This window comes from Calliopsis andreniformis, chromosome 2 (assembly GCF_051401765.1).
Source record: "Calliopsis andreniformis isolate RMS-2024a chromosome 2, iyCalAndr_principal, whole genome shotgun sequence".
Lineage (NCBI taxonomy): Eukaryota > Metazoa > Arthropoda > Insecta > Hymenoptera > Andrenidae > Calliopsis > Calliopsis andreniformis.
The window spans coordinates 4,319,643-4,340,711 of record NC_135063.1 but is presented as its reverse complement, the minus strand read 5'-3'; the positions used below and the strand labels follow the sequence as shown (position 1 = coordinate 4,340,711).

General features: G+C 44.4%; 1 protein-coding gene across 3 annotated transcripts in view; it reads left to right on the top strand.

Moving 5' to 3' along the window:
- The window catches only part of LOC143183654 (uncharacterized), a 299,903-nt gene that overhangs the window by 163,358 nt on the left and 115,476 nt on the right, over positions 1 to 21,069 (top strand). For all 3 annotated transcript variants that reach the window (XM_076385316.1, XM_076385333.1, XM_076385323.1), the window contains exons 4-5: positions 12,857 to 13,057; positions 14,098 to 15,064. In XM_076385316.1, the coding sequence (XP_076241431.1) occupies positions 12,857 to 13,057; positions 14,098 to 15,064 (1,168 nt within the window). The remainder of the gene's footprint in view (positions 1 to 12,856; positions 13,058 to 14,097; positions 15,065 to 21,069) is intronic.

The window sequence follows — 21,069 nt, the reverse complement described above, 5'->3', positions numbered from 1 at the left end:
TGGCGTGTCTCTTAACCTCGCTCGTGAAGAAAATAAAAGGCAGATAACAATAAAAATTGCTTGAAACGTTCGATTTCCGAGAGGGAAATTAAATTACACTACTCTGTAGAAATGAAAAATATCACGGGTATTGGAGCAAACCGGAAGTTTACATGGTGTACGGCATAGAGTTTCTAGTGCACTATGACACAGGTTTACGAGCGGCACTCTTAAGGCAAATCGATTATCGCTGGGTAACACTAGCATAAATCGGTCGTTAATCCTGATATTCCGATATTATGGCGCATTGTTCGCCCATTATTATGCCTCTGTATCAGCCTCGGCTGATCGTTATCGCGAGAACCCAGCGGTTCGTTAAATTAACAATGAATTATCCAGGATAACGTATTCACGTTCTCGTGATCGTATAGCGAAGATCTAGGGGGTAATTCGGGTAATTGAAGTCGTAGGAACGTAGTTTATTGTCTAATTAAGAGATTATGAATTTTTATAGAAAATTAATTGCGTGGAATCATTAATCAGCGTCTGCGCTAAGAATGTTGCCGCGTGAATCACAAAAACTCGCCATGGGGGAAACAGGTTCCATAAGAACTATGAGACAATTGCGTCACCGAGATTCGCGAGAGCACTGGTCACGCTGGAATCGATAGGTTCCCGATGCCGAGGCATTCAGTACACGCCACTTATTACGCTCTCAGGTGTTCCCAGTCGAACAGATGAATAATGAAGCTCCTTTCATCGCGCTGATGACTGGTTGAGAGATCGCCACCCTGTTTCTGCCTGCGGTCCACCAGGATATGACACACCTAATGACAAATCGCACGCAACCGTGCTGATGTATCGCTCTAACTTCGAATCCCTCGCTGGCTATCGTCCAAGCAAAGTATAGATCGTGGCTAGAACGATTTTCTGTCGGTTGTCAGCTGCGTCCTAGCGGTTTTCCTGGCTGAAACTCGTCGAAGAACTAGCTTGCCAACGTTAAACCTGATTCAATAGCTATGTTCTGCGAGGAGGATCCCGATACGACCCTGTAACTGAATAATTTAAAATTTTATCTAAACGAAAGCAGCTGCTGCAACCGTTAAAAATGAACTTGCTGCATCGAAGGGCTCATGCAAATTTGTGTTAAAGCTAAGATTAAAGCTGATACGTCCTCGTCGATTTGAAATAACTTCCCTGCAAGAGGAAAGCGAAATAACAGCGATAGAAATCAATACAAGGAATGAGGAGCAGATGATTGGTTGGTGGACGTCGGTGGAAACTTCACCGAATAGAAAAGCCAGTATTTTCTACATGCAACAGAGTTTCGAACTTTCATGATGACTACACGTAGCTGACGATGAGATGCATGCCTGCACCTGGGGAATTCAGCCTCGAGGTGCCTGCAAGAGGAAAAGGGTAAATAGTTCGCTGATGTATCTACTTGAAGACGATTGCAACGTGATTCCACTGGAGGCGTTCTCGTCACTGAGTATTCTTGAGAATATCTGTTGCGGAAGTGTTGTAAAGACCAAGTAATGAACAATTTAGTATTTGTCCTAAAGGAACGAGGCCTGCAGGGGAAAAAGTGGTCATGCAGATCTTGCAAGTTTCCTAAGTAGATTTAAGCAGGCTAGATCTTTGTAGTATCCGTTATGAACCTTGTAAAATTAACAAAGGTAATTTTATAATAAGAGCCGCTTTGTTAAACCTACAAAATTGACTCTTACTGATTCTCAGCCTCGTTAGAGTACTTTTATAAAGAGACTCCAATAACTTCAGTTTAACATTTTTTCCCATATGATACATTTATGGCGCATTGTTTGCAAAATATTCCAAGACTCCGCAATGAGAACCATTCATGACTCCTCTAATATCCAGCAAGACAGGATGAGAGAGTGCTGCAAAGTCTTCAAAAAATGTTGCGTTATTTAATATAATCAAGGAAGAAAGAGGCGGGTTCGTCCATAAAGTCGAGGCGCGTGTTATTAGCTGCTTAAATGAAGACACGCTAATTTACAGCCGCGCCTGGAACCTGTCGGCGGGCGCGTTCTCCGGCGAAACGCATTCATCAGGCCACGACGAAATTTTTCCATCGGGAAGATATTACGCCAGCGGAGCTCGTTACTTTACATATCGTCTATTTTCCACGCGGGAACTGTTCGATGCAAATATTACGGGATTATGGAGTTATTACGGCCGTCAGATGCGTACCGTTCGCGACGATAAAGCGATACGGTTTCGTAGATTTCACCGTGCCACTGGTTATCGAGCTGGTTCAGCCCGAGTGGCAATTAGCAATTCTGTACCGTGTCCCGTTGTGACACTTTAATTGTCACAAGTCGACGTGTGTATCTGGCAAGTTCCTCGAAACGTCGCGATTAATTGCTACCGGTAGACCTGCGATCGACTCGCGATACAATTATCATAATTACATACGCGCGTGCACCTGAAAGATATCGATGGTCCCGCGAAGGCTTCGAGCGAGCGATCGAGCAGACCAGCCGCAGATAAGGGGCGACGTGTGCAGAGGAATACCACTGGATCTTGATTGCTCTACGATTCTATTACGTTTGTAGGGAATTTATGTTCGATCGGGATGATGTGAAAGGTTGTGAAATCGGCGCTATTAACGGTGATGATTCTAGAGAATCGAAGAGGCCATTGAGGATCTAGAACAGAGGAGCGTAGAATTTCTGTGGAGACTGTGTATATGTGTTTGCAGTAGTTAATGAATCTGGATGAATGAACGAAGAGTGTCGAGGTCGGTCGAGACAGAAGCTGCAGTCACCGCGTCGTGAACTTAGCCTTTCAGAGGATGTAGACGATTCGATAGTCAAGAGACAGGATGTGTCTGTCTAGGGGGAGACTCGTCTCCTCATTCTCTAACAAAGAATGTCGATAACGAAATGATTGGCAGTCTTCTAATTAAACGACGTAATTTACTTGGGTGCTCTATATTTAACCGTCGCAGTCTTGCGTGCCGCCACCATGAACGTGAACCTAGGGGACTCCTTCCGGTTAGCAGTTACGAGCAACCACGAACCACATTTTGTACCATTCAGTCTTCAAAAACGACGCCATGGACCGAACTCACCGTCTTATAAATATAGAGCTTATAAATTTCTCAAAAAATGATTAAAAAATACAAGGCCACGAAGAAGGTGGCCGTCGCTAGAGCTGTAACAGGCTTCCTCCAGATCTGACCTCGTCGACCTCGGCTCACAGGCTAGATAACAATCGTGATAATTATACCGTGAGAACGATAATTGCCCAGCGGCATGGTGCCCCGCGGATAGGCGAGCTAATGGCGAACGTTCGCCGTCATATTTTCATGAAATGTCACATCAGATAATGGGGAGTTGCGAGAGGCGGAAAAGAATCGGCGTCCCCTTGCTGGCGAGCGTTAGAGTCTTGGTGAAATTGCGAGCCGATCGGCAATTCTGTTGCTCGATTCTCGATCGCTGTCTGACACGGCCGTGCCGCGGACAGATAGGATCTGCCTGGCGACGACAATGTTGAAAGTTGCTGTGCATTTTCTTTCTGCGAGCCGCTGGAACTCGTGTCCAGCCGTTATCTGTCACGTTTCGGCCCGCCGTTTGCTCTATCTGATCGGTCGACAACGCGCTGCTGCCGTCGCGTTAAACTTTATCTATGCGAGTGATAGATGTTCCTGGATGTCCTAATGTTCGCGACCTGCTCTGAGAGAAAATTCTCGCGATTGTGGATCACGTTCAGAGGCTTCTTTGTAACAGATAGGAACGAATTTATCCTAGTTTCTAAAACTGGGCCTACAACTACTGTCACCGGGACCTAGAATCTCTAGGACTTTTGTTTTTAGAGGATGCATCTTTCTCTTCTTTAAGATGTTGAAGGATTATATGAATCGGTGATTTGAACTGTACAAGTTCAAAATTAGTCATTTTCAAATAATCTCAAAATTATATATGGACCTCATAGCCAAAGTGTATTAAGCCATATGGAAAACAAATGTATTTAATAGATAATTGCTCTGGGAGTCACATATATAAAATGCACAGAACTACACGTTGAGATTAAATACTTCAAAATGTGGTCTTTGGATCGATTCTGTTCTTCAACTCTCACGGATCCATACGTGTTTCTTTTATGGAACTCTTTTATGGAACTCTATTATCCATGTATCGGGTTTACATGATGATTTTATGGCTTTTGGCAATAATTCTTCTCATTGAAAGAAGTCCAACACACCGAAGAACCGCAGTAATGACTTCATTAAGCAACACAGAAGGCCAGCGACTTCTAAAACTCACTTAGAGGTATAGGTAACGCTCCGTAAGCGCGAACTGAGAGTCGATAAGGAAGAGAGGTTCATTTAACGCGGCGATGCAATTCATTATCGCGATATCTGCGATCATGTGCGTACCAGCTAGCTACCTCTTTCTCTGTGTAGATAGAGGGGGAGCATTCGTCTCATGAATTACGATCGATTCATCGGGGCCGCCGGTGGTATCGAGTTAATAAGTTCGAGTCCCGTTCGAGGCGATCGCGGATGCCGATTAACACGTCGTCTTATCGCGATCCTTGCGTCGTACGACCGGCTGTCGGATCGTGTCGCGTTCCCCTCGTTTCACCGACTCGACTCGTGTCCGTTTCAGCTCTCGCGACCATCTTTCACGCCTGATTTTCGCTTTGACAAGCTTTAATCCGCGATTTCGCGAGCATTAAAGCCGACAACATCGCCTGACGCATGTTCGTTTTGACCCTGAGAAGGTCCCATTCTGGAACGCTTATTCTGTGGAGGTGACGACGTGATGAATCGACGTTTGAAGACTTATCAAGGAATTTGAGTGCACGTTTTTACTGTGGTACATTTTTCGTTAAGTCTTTTTCCTACTTTTCTAGTCTTGGGACGGACACAGGGGGACTTCCTAGACTCACTTTCTCGGTATGAATGTGTCATGCCTCTCGATCATCGTACAGAATTCTTACACAACGTTTATGACGTTAATGTAATATTTCAAGATTTCCAGTTATGAAACATGTTATATTGTACATTTACGGTTAAACGCTTCTCGAAGTTACGTCTCAATCTCAGGGCAATATTAATCGGTATCTGGAGAACCATTTTCAATGACTCTTCCACAAGGGGGTTGCGTAAGGTTTAATAATCGAGCGCGCGAGTGTTGGTCGCTGGACCGAAGAGAGAACTCACATTGACACTAATTGCGAATAATCGTCGACCATTATTTAAAACTTCACTTACCAGTGTTACGTAACGTCGATGGCGGTCGTGATGCAGGTGTACGACGTCCACGCGACAACTGGGGATTTCACTCTCTAGTGAAGGCCTTCGAGAGACCCCTTTTCAGCTACGTTCGCGTTAGTATCTAACTCAAATCTGTTCTATCTGTGACGTTTACGTTATTTTATTTCGCAATACTTAATTAACTCAACTATTGACAGAAACTGATAGACTCCATATGATATATTTCTACTATTGCTGTCATTAAATTTACATATGAAAGACTCTGTAATAAAAATTGTGAACATATGTCATACCTCGTTTCTACATTCTATTTAACATCATATTAATTTTATGAATATTTAATGTCAACAGGTTTTAATAAAATCCTCCATATCTTAAAATTGCGTGGCCGTAGTTGAGGATTATTTAAGGAAAGGATCGGTATTTAATTGGAAATTTAGTCATTAATAGATCCACGCGTATAAGGTATCATAAATTTTAAAGATTGTCTTCGACAGAGATGTTGATCCTCCGATGCTCACAAAACTTTTTTGCGAGATGCACATATTTTAGGTGGTGTCCTGAAGATCCAGCACCGACGAAAACACAAGTAATCGTGTTTCGTTACACAATGAACGCTTAGTATCTTAAATCCACTTTCCCACGTTCGTGTGCACACTTTGTCAATGGAAGAGGGACAAAAACAGAAGACGATGCGCTTAATGAACGCTTCGCGTGTGCAAGCGTTTCACTCGTCGTGTCGCGCGTATTATCGGACTAATTAAACGAGAATGATAAAGGAGAAAGTGGCGAACAAGTGTTTTTAGCAACTGGCATATTAATTCTCGTAATTCTTACGTGAATGGTGAAACTTCAAAAAAACTGGAGCCGGGGGAGGCAGGAAAGTTGGAAAGAAAGGATATATAATTTAATACCTTCGATATTGCGGTTAACTTTGAAGTCGGGGAACGCTCGTTAACTTCTGGCAACAGGATATTCTTGACTCTGATGACAGTAGGTATTTCTGTATGATAAATTATGAAAGACATTGCTAATGATTTAAAAGTGGCTCTCTAAAGATCGCAAATTCTACTTTAACCTTTCTCGGTATATTCTTCCTCTTATACATAACGTAACATTCATAAAAAGACTTATGGTCCCATTTTTCAACAGTTTTATTTACATAACCATGAATAATACAGAATGACCTATCCATAGATTACTTTTTTAGAAAATCCGAAATCACAGTACCTAATGATACATTAAAAATTCCTTTCCTAAAGATTAATGACACAATAAAAAATGCTTTGTAAGTTCCATTAATTGAGCCACTTATTTTTCGAATTGATTAACTCCAAAAAACAAAAATATTTATATTCATTTTAAATATAAAAAGTTAGGCAACAATTAAGTGCTTTGACGTTAACCTGTTAACTAGATACGACGAAATATTTCGTTGTGAAAGTAGTCGAACAAAAGTTAATTCCCCGATTAACAGGTTAAAATTCTAAAAAACTGAAGGAGTCGAGTTAATCACTTTGGCCTGTAAAGTTTAGCGGAAACACGGAACTGTTCCAAAGTAGAAAGACTTCGTCCTTTAACAAATCCCCTAGGAAGTTCCCACGACGAGCGAGCAGCTACATAGGGTACTGGCCGTTTGATCTGGAGGCTATCGCGAAACGGTCGTGGGCAAAGACAAATACGCCTGGGTTCCCGCGCCAAATAGGGCTTCGGCCGCGCGCCGCAAATGGAGACCCATTGTGGCGTGATTCGAAGAGCCGCAAAGGGCCGCGCGTGTCGCCGGGAACGAGCAGCTCTACGCCAACGCCAGGGCGGCTCGCGCTAAAAGACGGCCTAAGACCTAATCTGCATTTTAAACGAGCCATGTGCTCTAGCTGTCTGCGATGTGCACGCGAGAAGAGAATCGGCTCGCGCGCGCTTCTCCTCGCGTTATGCTGCGACCGCAAAACAGCCACGACTGAACCGCTTTTGTGTCAGATCTTCTATTGCTTTCTTCTCTTCCCCGACGCCACCTTCAAATCGCGTTTCATGTGCATTCTTGGGACGGTCTTTGTTGGCGAGATTGTCAAGCTGAATGGTTTTGCACGACGAGGTGATTCTGTAGTGACAAGGGGACTATTGTACCAGCGTTAGTAGGAATGGATTAGATGTGGTATAGTAGAATTGATGGAAGGAGCGAGTATGGAAATTTTTAGCGGCTTTGTATTCTATTATTTCTTTAGGCTGTTTTAAGACCAATGCACATGAGCGATACTTTGGCGCATGACTTCGTTATGATCATGTTTTTCTTCGTTTTCTCAATTATGAACAAAATGAAGACAGACATATGATTGTAACGAGATTGTACGTCAAAATATCGTTCTTGCGCATCGGGTCTTATTGGTAGTCTCATTTTGTTTTTCACTAGTTTCTTTCTTCGTTAACTCTGACTTCGTTGTTTCCACTTTTTAAAATAGATTTCGGGGAATTATCGCATTGAGAATAATGAAAAATGCTACTAATAACGTCAATGGGGGAAAAAGGTTTTCTCCCAATGTTTGAATTGTCTAGTTGATCGATTATGAAGATATTTGATTAATGTTTAAGCAATCTTAAATAATGTATTACCAAAAACCACTCTTCATTATGAGTGTATCATTAAACCTCCCAATGAAGCTGCTTGTATTTTCGAGGAATTCTTCCAACAAAGACATAGCTTACAACCAAAACCCTCGGCAGTAAGAACTGCATACGTAATATCGGGGTATGAAAGCCTCAAACCTCTGATTTCGATAACCAAAGATGACCATTTCTCATTCAGCATCTGTAGCGTGTCATGGATCCACTCCCATCAAGATTTTTTTTCAAAGATCATACAGTTCTTTACTCGCAAGCGAAGAACCGTATAGAAGTAACAATGTCATGCCGATTAATTTGATCTCGCAGAACGTACACGACCGGAAACAAGATCGTGTGTTTTTCGTCAGCAACGAGATCGAAACAGATATCACTGTACTTCCATCGAGTTCGTGCTGAATGCAGTACGATGTTGACCGTCCCCCTGGCTCGTCATGTTGTGCTTCACAGTACACGCGTAAGTAGTAGAAACAAGGATTAACGAGGCTTCATGAATCGGGTACACGCGTCACTTTGACGGCATCCGTTACGAGAGGATTCTTATTAAGAATTCTTCTGTTCGATTGAATCGATACTGCCTGATCGCAACAGGAGTGTCTTATCATTCTGTTTTGCGCGCTTACGAGAGTCGATCTGGACGAGACTGTTGCTGGAAGACATTACTTATCATTAAAGAACTGTAAATAGGTGTGTATGGAAAGAGGAAATTTCAGTAGATTAAAATTTTTATTTATTCCAATAGATGACTCTTAAAAATTCGCTTTTTTAAAATTCTATTTTTAATCCTAAAATTAAGGACCAAAAGATCCTCTTTCCCTTTACCCCTTTCTTAAACCTTTAACTGCCACGCCTCTTAAAACTTACGTTTTAATAACCTATTAAAAGCGGTCTTGCAAGCCGCTAATATTTATTGCATCATTAGTAACATAAAAGTAGCAAATAAAACATCAAAATCAATTGTTCTTGCCTTGCCCATCATTAATGAAGGAAGGGAAATCGATATAAATAAGTAATTAGTAGCGGTTTCACGGACCAGTAATAACAGCTAAGGGTCAAACATCCGCAATCCGCGAAAATTCGAGCGATTGAAACAGTCGGCAGCCAGTGAAGCGGAAAGGCAGCAGGCTCTACCAGGTCCGCGAGAAAACAATGAACGTCGAACGATTTCGTCACAGGCGGACGCGCGTATCGAGTCGTAAAATTCGCTCCACCTGAGCGGAATGTTGCACGGCTGGCGCGTTATGTTATTCTATCGTTGCGATTTAACGCGAAGCGCGTTGAACGAAGGGAACGCTTTCTCGGACACTTTATAGTCCCGTCCCTGGCAACACTTCCCCGGAACTGCTCGCGAGCGGAGCGGCGGACCGCTAACGATCCAGAGCGGGCCGCGAGAGCCGCGCGGGCCTGGTGAACGTTTGATTTACACGCTTCCTATCTCGAAGTATCCGCCGCGAGTTTCTTCGTGGCCGGGCAAAACACGAGGCGTAAGCGCGACGTAAATTGAAGGGCGCTGCATCGGTAAATCACTGGCGCAGTGAAAGCTGGTTAGTTTCGGCGGTAGATACATCTTTCGCGGAGCGTTTACCGCTAATGAGACACGCGGTGACAGACCACGGGGCCTCGTTTCTTATCGCGTCCATCATAAATGTCCGGCCTCTTGTCAACGCACCGATTCCGCTCGCTGTTGCCCCTGTCCATGGTGATTTCTGAACGCCGTCTGTTCGGGCTGCGGCCTTCGCTGGCTGATGAAATTGTCCGATACTATTCCTCTCGGACCCCTCCCTTCTTCTATTCTGTCGACTGCATGCGAGTGGTCAGCTTTATCTCGAGCTCGATATTGTGGTAGATTTGATGGAGGAGATGGAGAATGTTTCGATAGGTTTAAGTGGTTTCAAGCGTCAGAGGTAAGGTGGAGTGTTTTTAGTGTTAGGTATGCAGGGTGTTTGAGAACGAATATTTATAAGAAATTTTAGGGGTTAATTCTGAATGTTAAAATAGAATGAAGTTAAAGATTGACGAAATTATGTCTGGTGCTTCATTTCCGAGTTATTGATTGATGAGGAGTCGCGTAAAGTGTCTGACGTCGGGACTTATTCTACTTGCATCGCTGCGTCCGACCTGGTTCTCCGGCAGGCGAATAAGTCTCGAGTCAGACACGTTGCAGAAATATTTTAGGTGAATCTGTAACAATTAATAACTCAGAGTTATTGAGTTATTGAGTTTCCTTTTACTCTTGCATGTAAATTATCTTTTCTTACAAACTGTATTTTGACTAATATCAGTAGATCCAATTATAAGTTAAAATTAATCTATTTCCTACGACATCATTATTAAAAACAAGACACAAGGTAGACCTTTTATTTAATCAAAATTATTCAAAGTTCCATGTATACTAAACAAATAGTAACATGTATATCTATGATGCCTCTTAGAATTATTTCTATCTTCTATCTTTCTTCTTGTAGCATCTCTTACACAACACGCAACTTTGAAATGCTTTCCACGGCGATTACGCTTTGGGCCATCTGGGTGGTCAAATTTTGCCAATACGCGACTTGATTGCCCTCAGAGAAGAATGGTAACAATGTCCTCCCAACAGGGTCGCATTGTCCATTCATTCGTTCGTCTGTGTCTCACTTATTCTCGTCTCCTTCGCACTTGCATCACGGAGTCCCGGAATCTGGGCCAGTTCCTGCTGGTCAACGTTCCAGCGCTACTGTGTTCGATGAACGCGCAAAGAAACCGCAACACGAGTGCCACGCGACGCACATGCACACACGTACTCCGGTTAATTAAGCCGCATTCCCGCTCGGATTGCGCAAACTGCTCCCTCCCTGATATGATCTTTCGACGAGGTGGACATTCGGTGATCGCCACGCGTGAGAAACACTTTTTCGCGATCGCTATCGTGATCGAGGAATTCGACTAGCGATGCCCGCGTGTCGATTCGTAAATGAAAATTACTCGACAGTTCTTTTCTGCGCCTCCTGGCTTTATTATCGTTGTGATTTATTGCTCGGGCAATAAACCTCTACGATCGGAATAGATAGTGGACAGAACAGACGTTGATGTGACGTTGATATGTAACAAGTTATGGCGTATTAATTCGGCGTAATGGTTCCTTAAGTGACGAGAGATGATTTGCGAGACAAGATACTGGGGCTTTGTTGCTCGGAGATTTATGCATGAGAATTTTTGTCTGCGGTGACAAGTGACATGCACTTGAGTGCACGTGCGCTTTGGTACACTTGCGATTGAGTGCACACGTATTCACGCACACAAGTACTTAAGTTAACATTGCGTAGAGTGTCGTCTACGAATCGCCTGGATTCATTCGAGATCCTCTCGAGGGAAATGCCACCAAATTCCTGCAGAGGTAGGGGTCGTAAAAATTCGCGCGCTTTCGTTGAATCTTCGTCTCCGTTTCATTTCCAGCGGTTGGTATGCAACAGAGGTGTGAGCATTCTACCGCTCGCTTTTATTCGCGCGTTGCAACGTCTAATTGCTTACACGTTGGGCCGCGCATCGATGCACGTGGGCGAAACACGAAGCGCTGGGAGTAGCTGCGCGCCTCGCCACGCAGCCACCGTGTCCTTTCAGACATTCTGCCGAAGATACTAGGACTCTAATAGTTCGACCGCAAATTCTATTCGTTCTTAACATTTTTGTTCAACTTGAGAGGTCACAGGATTCTTACAAATGTAAAGCGGAAGAACCTGCGTGAATCCTGAAGAGGAATTACTGATAAACAGGGAAGTCAGTTCCATGAATACTTCCCTTTGAGTGGAGGAAACACGTGGTTTCTTACTCAAGATTTACTTACCTTTATATAAATTTTTTTTCTTATAGATATATTCGTGTTCTGCATTTTCTGATTCGATACTTATTCTACTGTCGACATTGCACTAGCAAGCTTAGGAACGGCAAGGTTAATAGGATAAGTCTAGAATCACACACGTTTCATTTATTTTTTAGGCGTTTATTGAACAGTTAATAACTCGAGAACAAAACCTGAAACAAGTTCGTTTTATTTTAACATGTAGAATCATCTCTTAAAATATCTGACACTAGTCGTCGATTACCCTGCATAGTCTCCTCAGTAGTACACTTCATGAAAGACCATACTTTAGTATGGAGTAAACCTTCACTCGAAGCGATCGAACCATTTAAACGATACTTACTTGTTAGTGTCCCAAATTGCACAGCATGGTGCATAAACTGTAACACAAATTACAATCCTTTATGCAAAGCAGTATCGTCGAGGTGTCCCAAGGGTGTACTCACTCAATTCACAGCAGGCGTTGATGCATGTACATCAAGTCCAGACGTGCCAGAATTCCCTTCTTGTGAACTATCTAACGCAATTTGAAACTGATTAAATTCTGGCCGCGTTCTGGCTGCTCGGGAGAAACCGTGGGACGAGACAGGATGAGCGCACGTCTCCACAATTTTGGGCGTATCCGCGTCATGTTGATTACCCTCTAATCACCGCTGATTAACGTTCCCTCGGTAGCGGGGCTTGGCTGCAATTACTCTCCCTTTCGCGTGTAACTTATTTAGAGGAATTTCATTAGGCGATAAGCTTCCGGCTTGGTTTTAATTAATCGTCTCGATTGTCCAAGCTCCCCTTTCGAACGCCCTTTGAAGAGTCCAGGAGATTAAATTGGTACGAGTCTAGGGGAGGTGGAACGTACTTGTGTGTTTACTAGTTTTATCGTTACATATCGGCAATTTGTTGCAATAGTGACATCAAAATTCATGATTTTCCAGAAAACGAGATATTCGACGAGTCTCATCATTTAGTACACTAATCACTTTTTCTATATTGTATTGCTGCTTAAAAGATGGTAGAATTTAAGATTGTGTCAGTGATATAGCAAATGAACTACCTGTTTACATACACGTGTATCTCTTAAATACGTCTTGTGACTCATAGTTTTTTTCTGTTTCTCTGTATAAACGATAGACGCTTGATGCAGATACATCGATCTAACGTAAGTGCTTTCGTTTCAGGGAAACGAATCGGTGGTACCCGAAGGCTGGCCTCTGACGTTAGGCAGACGTGGCCTCGTCCTGCATCTAGGAGAGCTCGAAGCCTCCGCACTACGTCTCGGGGAATGTTACCTCTGCATACGCAGCGCAGCTGCAGTTGCAACCACCTCGGGGAGCGGCGAAGCGGCCGCTGGTGAAACCGTCGAGCGGAATACCGTCGAGGTGAGTCACGTTCCTTTGTCGCTTTTTTCATTCCGATTCGCGGCCTCTAGCCGTTGTTTCCGGAGGACGACACCTTCGCGCAGTGACTAATGTTCTTAGAAATCAACTTGGAATTAACTACCTTTAGCCGATCGTCTCAGTAAATGTATAATTCCTACCTTGCATTCTTAACTGAAACTTCCCTTAAAAAATGAGTGTGTTGTATTCAGCATCTCCCACGTGGTGGGTGAGATTTGACTCACTGATTTGAGAGAGGTTTCACGTGGAGGTCTTTGAGTATTGAATTGGATACGCCAACGCGGTCTTTTTTGCAACCGAATGTATATTTATGCTCAAGAGATTAGGAATTCGTCACTATCTCATGAGCAGAATTATACAGACAGGGTCATAAGTAGTCCAGCAGAGTACCTCTCTTGCCTGTGTGTCAGCTCACTGAACTCTCTATCTCTGCACTGTATACAGCATACATATCCACCTGAGAGAAAACTGTTGCGAGTTTCCCTCGAGTGTACTCTCAAATAATGTAACCATCCTGGACAGTAACTTTCAGTTAGGGAGCAGTCATGTTCAACCATCATCACCGACCATCACCCACCGCCTAAATTTCAAACATAGAAATTACAGGTTCAATACAGTAATTATATCTAAGAAATAACTCATAGTAGATAATTAGCAAGTAACATTATTATTTCTCTGATACAATTATTATATTACACCTGTCATATCTACGTTTGAAATTTGATCGGTGGTGATGGTTGAGCGTGACAGCTCCCTTACTCTCAACGTAGGGTTTAATAGTAAATACACTATGCGAGAATACTCTTGAGAGCAACTCGCGTTAGTTTCCTCTTAGGTGGACTCATATTTTTACAATCAGTAGCATACGTTTCTATGCGAAAAAATTGGAATAATTCCATAAGCTGTTGCCTTGAACCGTCTCGTAACATATGTTTGTCACGCTATGTAGAGTATATTTGAAAAAATTCCTATATTAGAAAAACAAATCCGCGTGAAACATAATTCACCGTTGCATTTCTCAGATCGCAGTAGTTTGGAGAACAACGTCCATGAGGGCCCCAGGGTTCCTCGGTTGGGACCGCGAGGAGGAGTTCATGGATTGGCGGGAGGTGTCTCGAAAGGGGCAGGAGGGCTCGGGCGCAGCGAGCACCAGCCTGACAGGGCCCCAATCCTCGAGCGCCTCGAAGTCCGCGCGGCCTCGTCGCCGTTCTCGCGAGGAGACGCGCTCGAGAACGCGCGAGACTGGCTGGGCGTTCGAGCACCGCCGAGAGGAGACCAGATCGATCGACAGGCTGGAGTGCAAGAGCACGAATGTTTCTCGCGAGGTGGATGCCGAAGACAGCGAGGCTGGCCACGCAGTGATGAAGTCCAGATCGGCCTCGAGTGTGGACACGTGGAAAGCTGAGCTCGACGGGGGTGGAACGCCAACACGGGCCAGCTCGAACAACCCTTCTAGTCTTTCCAGTGACGATAGTCGCGCCAGAGTGAAGAGGTGCGCCAAGGTCGTCTCGTCGACGACGATGGAGAAGTGGAAGGAGACGGCTAGATGCGAGACCAGGAGCAGAGCTCTGGTGCCTGAGGACCTGAAGACGCCTCTCCGATTGGACGAGGTTGTCCTCGAGCAGACAGATGAGAACACTGTCGGCGACGCGGAGGACAGGCTGCAAAACAATCGCAGCGTGGACGAGGTCAACGATGACGAACTACCTGCCTTCATCGGGAATCTCTTAGTCTCGGTGGAGAGAAAAATCGAAAGGGTCTCGTTGGACGATCTTACGTTCCCGTGTCCAGCGTGCAGAAACATAGACACGGATGACCCTCTTCTGGGCTGCAGGTGCGCAGGGGATGATTGCAGCTGCGGGGCTGGCGAAGACACTTGCGACTGCTCGTCCTCGATGAAGAGAACGGAACAGTGCGCCAGGAGCTTCGAGGTGGCGGGGATCAAGCACATCGATAGTGACGACGAGGAGGAAGTGCGAATGGGATTCGGTGAGTAACCTTCGACCTTCTTAACGAACCTTACTACTGCCCAACGTGGAGCATGAACCCGTGGAGTAACAGTAATACTATCATTCCGTAAGTTCAACAACCGGGGCATTTGCTGTGACAATAACTTCGCGTCTCCCTGGAACCAGTTTCGTAACAGACTTGTCACCTTCCGTTGCGCGCATTGAAGTCTCCGCGTATTTTCTCCGAGTTTATCGTCCCTAGGTCCCGTTCGCAGCGCGTGAAACTTCCGATTCACGAGGAATTGCCAGCGCCTACGGGTGAAACCGTCGTGGACAACTTTATTTCCGAGCATTGCTATGATTTACCGATGAGCTGGATGAACTTGAAATTCTGTCGGAAGCGGCGCGTGGGCGTTGCGCGGTTGTAAAGCGGCTACTTCGTGTCACTGTCGTCTATTGAGAAGTCTTGGCGCTGGCTCCGCTCGCTAGACACGAAAAAACTGTGACGTCGAGGAGACCGATGTAACGTACCACGAAGGGTATTGTGCTCGACTGTTTGAGCGCTCTCACAACTCGTGTCGCGGGACTTTATTCACTCTCGAGTGCGACGCGTCGTTGCGAAATAAAGGATGAACCAGCGTTTCGCTTTGAAATCGCTCGGCGAGGATAAATATGGTGCTCGGGTCGTGTAATAGCGATACCTTGCACGCTTTGAGCAGGACATTTGCATTTTTGAGAGGTGCCTTGTGGGATCTTCAGACGCGTGAGATTGTTTTCGTAGGTCGATGGGTTTCATGTCGGGAGGAAACTAATCTTTCTTCAAGAATTATTGTAGGTGTAGGAGATTGATGTGATTACTTAGAAGACAGACGTAAGTAGAATGTGTACAGTCACTGACAGACACTCAATCGTTCTATGTTAATTCGTTTCTCAAGGTTCGGAATTTCCTAAGGTCGTCAAAGAGATATTAATATTTTGTGTCCTAAATTCTTATTTTTTCATTTTTATTATTATCCTTACTCTTAATGTTATTTTACTTTATCATATATTATTAAGTACAGTAGATTTTAGATAAACTGGCTTAACACGAGTATCAAAGCTACAGTTGTTTCTTAACGGTTAATTTTATTATCTTCCCTAAGCATTGTTTTAATATAAATATAAAAGCTCTATAAGATACTTTCGAAACATAAGAAATTACCTAGAATGTTTTACTCAGTCATTCCAGTAAATTAAAGACGAATATTCCAAAGTCCCTCATAAGTTCTTTAAAAGTATAAAGCCCTGAGTAAGTACATTTCAATAATAGTGACAGACCGTGGAAAAACTCTACCCTCAATCTTCTCGCGAAACTCTTAAAAGCTCTTTCATCTTTCGACGCGTAAAGCGAAATAAAACACAGTGAAACGCTTTGAAGACGCGTCCGTCCAGTTGATGCGCGTCAACTCACGAAGTTCCGTGACTCGACCGATCTCTTTTCGCGTCCTCCCACGCTCGTCTTCCGGTGCTCTTTGCTGGTCGCCGCCGACAGGTTTGTGAGGCCGAGATCCCGCGTCCAAAACGCTCGCCACCCACTAGCGCGACGTGCCATTAGCGGTGTGTTCGCGGTAACATAACAGTGACTTATGGTATTTGTCTCCACTGGTACCACAGTTACGTAATACGGTCTCTCGGTACGCGCTGTTCCAGCGTCTCCGCGTAGGTGAACGGGAACCGTTCCTTCAGCGTCTCTGCCTTTAATTTCCTCCAGTCGGGATGCTGAAAGGAATTCCTATCATTGTTTAAATTCGTCAAGAACCGCGGGCTCGGTAGATGAAAGTCCTCTTAGACATTGTTCTGCCTCAGTCTGCTCGTTCGATAATCCACTGAACGAAAAATCGTGAAACTAGAGATCATTGCCTCCACGAGAGCGCTGACCATGGGATCCACGACTGTTTGCTCAGAGGTTCCTTGACTTTTCTGTCTGCGATGGAGCTATTTGCATTCGAGAAACGCGAGAGGCTCTCCCATCAAGCGGAGTAACGAACTCGTCAATGAACGTCCACGTGATAATGGAACGCGACAATACGCCACCGGATGTTCCCACCCACGGCCATTTATATCGACGGTGCTTCGAGTTTCTCGCTAATAACGCGTTAATTCTTCGCGTTGTTTCGCTTCGCTAAACGTTCAAGCTGGCAATTCGAACGAGACGTAGCTGCGGGAGCTGTTTAAAATTCTCATCGAAGCCCTGAGATACGTTCAGCGTTTCTCGAGAACTGATTTTCCAGGGGCGTCCGTCGCGCGTTGGCCCTGGACCCGCATTCTCGAGCCCTATTCCATAATTCTTGCCCGTCTCCTCTTTAACGGTTCCCACTTGGTGACATTTACTGAGTGGAACCTCCAGCAGACGTCACTTACACGGCTTTAACAAGGATGGTCGACATAATGTACTCGACTCGTAGAAACCGGTCGATCAACCAAGTTGCCAGTCACGAGTGTCATCCCCCGCAACCTATATCTCCAGAGGAGCCAGAGGATTGACCCAAATAGTCGAACAAAAATACCCCGAATAATGGCTGAGAATGGAAACATCGAGGGAACGAAAGGTGTTCTTCAGGTTTGTGACACTAATGCGCCGGGGAACCGGTCCGCGAACCGTCCAGAACGTCAGTCGGCACTGTCAGCGTCGAACAACCTGCATCGCGACTCGTCCGCCGGCGTTTAACGCCACGAGATCGGACGTGACTTTGCGCCGGCTGTCGCGTTTCATTAGCGCGCGCCTTATCGTGCGGTACGGCTTCCCATTCCTCCGCGATCGCTCGCCCCGTGGCCCACTCATTCTCCACCGTTCGACCTCGCTCGAGGACATAAGTAGACGAACTACCTGTACTATCATATGAATGTTGAGAAATGAAATGTCTATTCTACTTTAAGAATGGATGAAAAGAACTTTGAACTTGGAGGATCTCTTCTTGTTTTATTTGGTATAAAAGTAGAGTTTTGTTAAGTTGGACTCTGATATACAGGCGTATGTCTACGCTGAAAATGCAGTTATTAGACACCTGGTTCCAATGAGTAGAATTTTTGTACAGAATATTCGACAACAGGTGTCATTTATTAACACATTCGAAGCCGATGACCCACTTATTAGCCAAGGATACAACATGTGAGTCATTTTTGTGTTGAAAATACTATTACTGGTCGCTTAAGACAGTCTTGGAAAAATATATTAATTTCGAATATGTTAAAGTAATTTTAGATGTTAGAATAGGACGAAAATGAAAAATGATAAAATTGCATTTCAGGATTCATTTCCGAGTTATTGATTGTTAAGAAAGCGCCTAAACACGCGTGAACTGTGTCTGACTTAAGAATAATTGTAGTGAATTCGCTGTATCTGATTTGGCTAGTGTATGTTGACAGTAGAGTAAGTTCAAAGTCAGACACACTTCAAATGAACTTTAGGTGTTTTCTCAGTGATTAATAAACTCTTAAATGAAACATGAAACAAATTTTCGTCATTCTTGAGTTTTGATTTATTTTAATGCGTAGAATCGCTTCTTAAAACTTCTGATACCTACACCCTATATACATATTTTAAGACTTCTGTGTAAATTAAGGAGGTATCGACATAGTTATCTTTATAATTGAGAATCTTTATAGAGAATAGTTCAGATATATTATGTACATTTTAAGTTTACACATTGAATGTAATTTATCTCCCTCTTATAGAAGGTTAATTCAACACTCCACATTATCAAGCAACAGATGACTTTAGCGCAACTAGCAATTAGAAACAAGACCAAAGTGTACAAAATCTACTACTATAGTGTCAGCAACAGTCGTCAACTTATGTAAAGATAGCCTGTCACTTTTCAAATCACATTTCAAGAAAATCGACTCGTCATCGCATCTCAAAACGCAAGAAAGGGCAACTGAATGGTCGTCGACCCCTCTGGACGCGACGCACACACCTCGTCGCTTGATTCAGAGCAAAGAGCACCGACGCAATATTTATTCGCGCGTTCTATCGCGCTCCACTCTGCACCGTCCACTTTTTCGTTACCTTTTTGACGAGACAGCCGGGAAACTGGATTCGAGGTCAGGAAATGCTCGGTGCGTCTTTTCGCGCGGTCTCTGCCGCGGCAAAAACCAATCGCGACATGTCGGTTCATTTTTAAACGGGCCCGCGTCGAGCAGGTATGCGCGTGAGTCCGCCTAACGACGCCATCAAGATGAATCTTTACTGCGTCGACGAGGAGACGTGATTGTTGCTTCTTTCTTGCGACTGAAAGCGAACGAGCACACTTTGTAAGCCTTTACTTGAGGATTTGTCGTCTGAATAGTAGCGATGGTACTAGGTCTCCGCTGAAGCATTCAACTTCCTCTAGCTTGCTACAGAGTGTTCCCACGTTGCTCCTCGTAACAGTGATTTGCAGCTGTCAATCGGCAGGTAATCTCATTTGTCTTAGTCGCAAGTGGCTGGGTTCCAAATAAAATAATACACTGGTGTATTCAAGTCAAGAAAAGATGGACATACAGGGTGGTGATTCTCTCGCTTGGGGATTCAAAGACAGTACCGCCAAAAAAACCTCGCATCAGGAACACTGCATACATGTATAGCTACGATCTCTATTTTCAGTTAAGAAACGAGTTAAGAGTCCTCCTTTGTAGTTTTAGCTGCGTCACTGTTTTTGAGTCTCCAAGCGAGAGGATCACTCTGTACTATAACCAAGTGAGCCATCACTTCTTCTAAGTGGCTCCTTTCCAGTTCTCCGTATTATTATTGTAAAATGAAAGTTGTGGAGACAACAGTGATCTCCAGAGACAAGACACTTGATTATCTTGGAAGACAGAATCGAATTACCCATAATGTATCCATAGAAATGATAGCCAGACCAAGGACGTCGCAGAATGTTGATCCAGTCGCTCGATCATTCGCGTGTTGCGTAACAGAATCTCTGAGACGATCTATCGTCGTTCGAGTAAAGCTGCCAGGATCGAGGCTTGTATCGCTATGTCATCGTCGCTACGTTCTGCTGGCCTCCCGCGACGTCGGTGACCAGTGCATCGCCTAGGGGTACGAGGAAACGAGAAAACGTAGCTCCCTCCCTATCTGTCTTATTAAGCAAAACGAGCCGCGTGACGTTTAGCGAGCCATGAAGCTCGGCCGAGTGCTCCTGGATGGCTACCATGTGTACCTACCTGGACGTTTTGATCGAATTAAAGCGTTTCGGTGTGGGAGGCCGTGTACAGCGCGGCTTGATTGAACGTTCGCCTCTACGGACCAGCTACGCTTCGTAGTTCATTGATCGTCTCTATGGCGGTCCTCAATCATATCTACTTAAGCGGGGAATCAGCCTGCTACCACAACAGAGGCTGTTCACCTCTGCGCCCGGTCTCCGCGCGGCGCATAATGGCCGATGTTAAACGCCACGATAAAATAGTGTCTGCGTTTCATGCTCCGCCGATCGATCGCTGGCTTTCGGCCGTGTCCAGGCTACGTGGACACGAATTCGTTTAATTCCTACCTTGTACTAGAATCGTAACACTGTTTCGATCCCTTCCTTCGTAGTAGAAAGTTGAATTTGTCTGGATGACCAGCGTCCTGCTGACTGGAAGTCACTGAACGGTCCGATTGATAAGTGTCTGGAAGTTACTTCCGAAACATCATCGTTACGCTCACTTTCTATTTTAAAATGATACTTTCTATGGTATGTTAATTTTCCCTTTTCAAAGGGAGATAGAGGCTTTCAGTCGGGGATATTAGTAGTCTCGACTTCCGGGTTTGAGTCCTTTGAAATATCATGACACTGCATTTTCTAATGCGTTCTAATATCGATTCTTTTTTCGCAATAAAGGGAGGTTAATCCCGAGCTATTCCATAGAGACTTAAGTCTCCTGTGAGTGAACGATACCATGCGTCGTCTGTAATCGACTGCAGCCTATTGATTTTTCATTTCTCAGTCAATTCAATTATCCAGCAGGACAATTGGATTAATTCAGACCCTTAATTCCCTTGCTACGACAATTGAGTTAGATGGCTTGATTCTACACGCTATT